At 37.7% G+C, this 6,847-nt stretch overlaps 1 protein-coding gene across 1 annotated transcript; it reads right to left on the bottom strand.

The window, feature by feature from the left end:
• Positions 1-1,617: 1,617 nt before the first annotated feature.
• isg20l2 (interferon stimulated exonuclease gene 20-like 2) lies at positions 1,618-6,554 on the bottom strand. The gene is made up of 4 exons (XM_028471163.1): positions 6,439-6,554; positions 4,753-5,501; positions 2,139-2,336; positions 1,618-1,973 (listed from the first exon to the last, which is right to left on the bottom strand). Exons 2-4 carry the CDS (start codon positions 5,386-5,388, stop codon positions 1,863-1,865), a joined length of 945 nt encoding a protein of 314 aa, XP_028326964.1. The 5' UTR covers positions 5,389-5,501; positions 6,439-6,554; the 3' UTR covers positions 1,618-1,862.
• Between the last annotated feature and the right edge of the window lie 293 nt (positions 6,555-6,847).

The raw sequence follows: 6,847 nt of genomic DNA, 5'->3' as shown, positions 1-6,847 counted from the left end.
CTTCTTTTTCACCACTTATTGTTTGGAGAACCAGGGTCAAAAACAAAATTTGTTTTTTGGCAATTTTAGCTCAACGAAGCTGCAGACGATAGGCAAAGCCTCTTTTGGTTTTAAAGCTCTGGCTTTCAATTGTGAAGTTAATGAGAAAGAAAGAAAAAAAACCCACATTATTCGCATGCACAATGAGATTAGGAGAGGATAATCTGGCCCACAGAAAGATTAAATCACATCATTTTCCAACAAATGTTTTCTCTACACGGTCTGCACCCTAAAGCCTGAAGAAGTCCAGAGTCAGAATGAAGGGCTTCACATGATGATTAAAGTCTGTAACAGACAAAGCTTTGCTAAATCTAACAATCTGGTAAATCACCTGATGCACCAATTAGCCACAAACACACAGAGGGGGAATCAGCAGGACTGGATCATAGATGGGACTATACAGGAACACTGTGTTTTATAAATCTAAGACATGAGGTTTGCCAGAAGCATTGGGACACTTGCTTTTATAAACAACATACTTCTCAATTGACCACTGATAAAATAAAGATGTAACAAAATGGCTTCACAATTGACCACATGAAGCACAATTTGATTATACATGGGTCAGAACCTTGCCTTGCCTGCAAGATGGATTCTCCTGGGTTTCACAAACTCCAGAATCCATCTTGTACTGCTCCAGCCCTAACGCTCTGCAAGCGAACCGAACCGGTTCAAACCAATCACGAGGCAGTGTTTAGGGCGGGATATCCGGGTGTGACAAAGGCAGAAGCATTGAAGCAAAACTACCCAATGCGCAGTTGCGGGGAGAGGAACTAGCTGGGCTTCCGCTATTAGCATAGCTCCGAATCAAAATAGAAAGATGTTGACGCAGGAGGATGCATAGCAGTATCTCTGACGTGTGATTGGCTAAAACAAATCATGGTGGACAGGCGCTTGGCCCAATCAGCTTCAAGCATTCTGTTCATGTCCCTCTCTGGTTCCGAAAGGTTTCGCCTGACACGGACCCAGATCGATGTGGAGAACTCGAGTTAGAGGGAGGGCTACACATCAATCTGGTTCTAGTCAGAACCCATTGATCTGAACATTTTTGAAAAAAAACAAAAAAAGTGTGTGGCTAGCCAAAGACAACCGCTATGGTAATAAACTGTTGGAATCTCACATCCCAAACACAAACGCAGTTTAATATTAGTGTAAACCAAGCCCTCCCCAAGAGCGAGGCTTAGAGTCTACATCTACAAACACGCCCACTCAAGGCCCCAAAACGGTCTGTTTTTAGGAGCGGTCTGAAAGTGACTTTTCAGAGGCTAAAACTCCAGAAAACAGGTGAGTTTGGGAAAATGAACCTCAAATACTATGTTGCTGGGCTTCTAGAACAATTAGAGATGGGTGAAAAATAGCAAAATACTGGACCTTTAAAGGCAAGAACAGACCGCTTTGCGTCCTCGTGGATCCCCGTGACTGTGCAGGGTTTGCCCTACGTACTGGTTTCAGAGGGAAAGTGAGAACAGACGGGATAGATCGCGTGTAAACCTAAGAGAAGTTTATCCATGCGGTTTTGATGCTGTAAGGCCAACAATGGCCCCAAAGTGGTATCAGAACCATTAAAACACAGGGCAATGGGACTTTTTATTTTTATTTTTCAAACTTTCAACAATGAATGACCTTATCCTATACTTGCACCTTCGGTGTAGACAAACATACCAGGAATAACTGACTCAAACATAGTGTTTGGACCCCGTAAAAGAAGACAATCAATAAAACTAGTTGTAACTTTTATATCTGCTCCCAGGTGAAAAAAAGAACATGTCTAAAAAGTGTTCTTGATGCTTCACGCTACATAACTTGTCGTTTATAAAATCTCTTTAAACTTTAAATTTGGACTCAAGACTCCGTTCCAACTCCTCTTCCACCACTTTGTAAAGCTCCATAGAGGCTTTTGCATCTTCCACGGAACAATGGCCCTTTCTGCCAGTCTGAGGATGCAAGAAAGGAGAAATTCAGTTTCAAATCATAAAATGTATTAAATTGTTTTCACAGATGTTACATGTACATCATTAAACTGCCATCACTCGTTGGTTAACCTTGATTATTACAAGAACGAAAAAAGTCGAGGAGCAGTAATGAACAGGTTTGCTTACCTGGATGTTACGATTGAATATGGCCTTAGTGAGTCTTTTTAGTGACACACATCTCTCTGTGAATCCAGCTTTCTTGTTGAGGATCATCATTGTTGAAGTGTCCCTGGTCAAAGCAGCAGGGTGGGTGTAGCCAAGAATTTTTAAGTCATTCTGAATTGCATGGCCGATCACCACCTTCCCCATCAACAGCTTCAGTATCTGCAGCCACATCCACAATATCAATTTACTCTTTCAGTTTCCTTTTGTCTTAAGAAACAGAAAATGCAGACATTAATATTTCAACAGACATAGCGCAGACCTCATAGATCAATAAACCGAAGATAATTTACTCACAATTAAATGTAGAAGGCTCAAAAGTTTTTAATGCTTTGATCTCCACCATAAACAATGCATTTGTTGACAAACAGAAACTACCAGATACTGTATGTCTGAATACAGATTGAGGTCATATCAGAGAAAAAACCTCTCGCTCTCTTCCTTCTCTGGCAAAGAAAGACAAAAAATTAAGTAAAAACACTTCTTAATGAAATGTTTTCATTCTTCTAGGGGTTTCCATATCCCACAGTGCTATGTGCAAAATTTTTCAAAGTTCAAGTCACATGACCTTTTGTCAACAAACAGCGGAGATCAAAGCAAACTCTTGAGCGACAATTTCAAACCTTCTACATTTGTTTGAGTAGAAGGTTCTAGTAGAAGATCTTTCACTCATTGATCTACGAGGTCTACACTGTGTCTTTATCTGTCAATAAATTATCAGCTTTAACTTGATTTGCATTGATAACTGGACATTTGTATGTATCAATTTCCGAGCGATATTTGAACGTCCTTATTTTTCTTCCATTTTCAGCTTCCAATATCTCAGGACCTACACCACAGAGAAAACTAGGGGCGTCCCAATCTGGTATAGATATTGGTCCAATATCAGCCTGAAAACGATTATCGGATACAAATTTCTGAATTTTCTTTTTTCCCCCAATTCATTTTTTATTTATTTGTAGAATACTGTAGACATTATGATGAAGGTTAAAATGTATGTAACAAATTGGTTAATAAATGGGTCAGTTTTTCTCATACCTACTGTTGCTGACTATTGTTCTCTGTTTGATCAAGCCTTTCCATTCCACACTACAAAATAAGTAATTATTATTTTTTTATTAAAGAAGAAAAAAAAGAAAAGTCTGTATGATTCATGCTGATATCGGATCATTATCGGTATTGGCCGATACGCAAGGCTGTAATATCTGTATCATATCGGAAAATAAAAAGTTGTATCGGAACATCCCTAGAGGTTGGTGTAGTAATACAATGATGATGATATATATTAATGTATTTTGAAGGAAAAACAGCACGTAAAAAAGAGAAAATGTAGAACATGTGTTCATATAAAATATTGTGTTTTCAAAAATACACGTTTTTAGATGCAATGGTTATTATACTGTATGTATGTTACTCTTGAAAAACAAATGATTATAGGACACAGAGGAGAGCGACAATGGCCTCATATAAGGAGTTTTCAATATCCACGAGTGGTGAAATAACCCAAAGTTGGGGACCAAAATGAAGATGAAGAAGTCACAAAAAGAAAAATGTTTTATATCCCAAAAAAGAGTATCCTTTATACTATAAACTAAAACAGAAATCAGTTTTTTTTTCTTGCATTCCCACATGCAGTTATGGGCCAATTAAAATCTGTCACTAAAGTATTTTTTTTGGATTAGAACAGTCTATGTACATAGTTCAAAACTGATCAAATTACAAGGAGCAAATTTTTCCAAATTTGAGGGGCTGGCATGTCCACCAGATACAATGTAGAGCAGATGTTTTTGTATATTCTGAGACAACTGCATGTTGCACAGGAAAATACTGTATATAGATTTATGTTTCTAAAAAGATTGTGTGTGTGTGTGTGTGTTTGCAACAGCTATTTTTGAAAATCTCAATTTGGTTGGATGAATTCTAAAAAAAAAGTGGGTCAAGATTTAATGACCGTAGCAAAATGTGGGTCCCGGGGTGAGACCAAAGAACCTCTGTTCTAAGAGAGTAGGTGGAACTGTATTACTAAACCAAATGTGATGTAGTTCCTGAGATATTGAAAGCTGAAAATGGAACAAAAATAACGATGTGCGAAAATCGCACGGAAATCGCCACATATCTTAATTATCCATATCTCAAAAAGTATTCATATGATAAAACTCAAAATGTACAGTGTGCCAATTGACTAATTAAAGCTGCTATCTGGAGTTTCTGAGAAATCTATGTTTATGTGTCATTCTTTTAAAATGTGAAAAAAATTTGTTTCCGCAATGCGAGTGCATAAAAGTAGAGGCGTGGCTTCTGGTAGATTGGCAGAAGCAGGGGAGGAAGTGGAGCTGTTGACAGAAGGACATCAAGACGTTCTCTCAGAAACTCTAGATATCAGCTTTAAGGAACAATTGGTAAAAAAAATTTAGACCAAAGTGTGTGAGTTGTCCAGATTTTTTTCATGGAATGACAATAGATAGATTTGTTGTTTTTTCTGTCTTTTCACGTTGTGAAACGTGTATCGGGACATCCCTAGAACAGATGGCATCCAATTTCTTAAAGTCGGCGCAGTTCAAGTTTAAAGGCGTCTCACCTCCTTCCTGGCCTCGTCATAGGGCGTGGCTTTGACCAGATCACGACGCCGGATGCCACTCCACCGTGTGCGATAGTCAGTGACGGGCAGGGCAGGAATGATGTACTTGTCATAAACAACATCGCCCTCGTAAGACACGATGCTGCAGCGAGCCAGCTGGTTGATGCTTCCTTTGGGCCCCGCGCCAACCATCTCACAGTCAAGGGCCACGCACTTGGATGGAAGTGCTGGTCGGGAAGCAGCGGGCGGACAGGAAGTGGGTCCCACAGAGGGGCCCGGTGGTGGTGGTTTTGTATCCGTGGAGACGTTTGTCTTTTCTTTCACAGTGTCAGCGGCTGAAGGCGTCTGGTGCAGGGATGCTGAAGGTGTGGAGCTACAGTGTGAAACGCTGACCCGATGAGGAAAATGTGTGTCTGGGGTCGCTGAGGAGTTTGCAGGTGCTCCATGTTGATGTGAGGTTAGGTCCGGCCTCGAGTGGCCGTATTTGTGCTTGCCCAGAAATCCGTTTTTATTTAAAGCTTGCTTTTTTTTATTAAACCACTTCTCTTTCTTTTTTTGCTTTCTTGTCAGACCTTCCTGCTGCATGGATTCCTCAGCGGGGGTGATGTTCAAAACAATGTCACTATCAAAAGACATTGAAAATATTCTAAAAGCACCTTTTTTTAAAAAAAAAAAATCCTTTAAAAAATATTGTTCATATTTCCAGAAACATGTGCTTGGAACTTTGTGACTTGAGTAAATGACTTATCCTGTAAGACAAACACATTATGAATACTTGTTTCATTTCATTATATCGCAACACTGACCAACAACACATTAAAAACTTAAAATTTTAAATATCCACTAGGTAAAACGTCAAGATCTTTTCATTTTAAGGTTTAATGTGAACTCATACACTAATCAATCAATGACCATTAACACACAATGTGAAAACTTGATCATCAAAGTTTCAAAAGCAGAAAAAAAGATCCGACATTTCCTGAAAACGTCCCCCTTTCAAGAGTCTTTGTTATAAATTATTTGCACTTTGGCCTAATACTAACAACTGTGACACACATAAATCATTTTTAAATTAAGCTTGGGCATGTGGTTTGACTGTTGTTAAACATAATAAAGTTGTATTACATTAAACCATTACATTAATAGGAAATCAAATGTTACTTTACTATTACTTATGTGTTATTTATGGGAAAAAAGCTGATACTTTACTATTAAAATCAAACATAGGTTGAATTTCCAAGATGATGCATTATACCACTTATTTAATTCCAAAAAGTCTGAGGAGCTTAACTTTATGTCTTTGGTTTTGGAAGTATTTATAAATTAATTTTTGATCCATAAACTTAAGCATAGTTTGTATAAAATGCTTAATATTTCTCGGAAAGTATTATTCATGTACTAAATGATAAAACATGTAGTGTTCAAATGTGTCATTTTTGTGGAATGTGATAAGAAAATACCACACATGATATTTTTGTGTATACGCTGTACATGTAAAAAGGTAAACGTTATAACAACAATTAGCGGATGTTGATTAAGCTAAAGCTAACTCGGTTAGCACTTCGGTTAAGTTAATCCTGTATCTGAAGTTTAAGCGGAAGGGGGGAAAAGCTTAGCCCTTATAAATAGGGTTTCTTAGACAAAATTGAGAAATTCAACTCAAATATTATAATAAATGTGATTTACCGAATATGCAGTACAGTCGGCCACATTATGGAACACACCGGAAGTTATGCTTAAAAGAATGTGGCAACTTCCGGATTGTGCTGCATTCAAATAAAAACCATCGGATAACCGAAGCAGATGAAGCATAATATTTTTTTTTTTTTTCATTTGTTAAAGTTAAATGAAACTTCGTTGTCAATTTCATTACTGTTATGAAAAACAACCAAACGTCTATCCCACCACTGGACCCATAATAAGCCATGATTATAAAATGTACATTTCTTCAAGTTTAACTTAAAGTCGTAGATACTCGTAAAAAATTCTAAAAAGAAATAATGCCACAAAAATACTGGATTTGACCAGGAATCTCTTTCTATTTCAGCTTTTTAACCTTAATATTTAAACGTACATTTCATGTTCCCTTCAAAAA

Source organism: Gouania willdenowi, chromosome 16 (genome assembly GCF_900634775.1).
Source record: "Gouania willdenowi chromosome 16, fGouWil2.1, whole genome shotgun sequence".
NCBI classification, from domain to species: domain Eukaryota; kingdom Metazoa; phylum Chordata; class Actinopteri; order Blenniiformes; family Gobiesocidae; genus Gouania; species Gouania willdenowi.
Note: the sequence above shows the minus strand (reverse complement) of the source record. Positions and strands in the feature narration are given on the sequence as shown.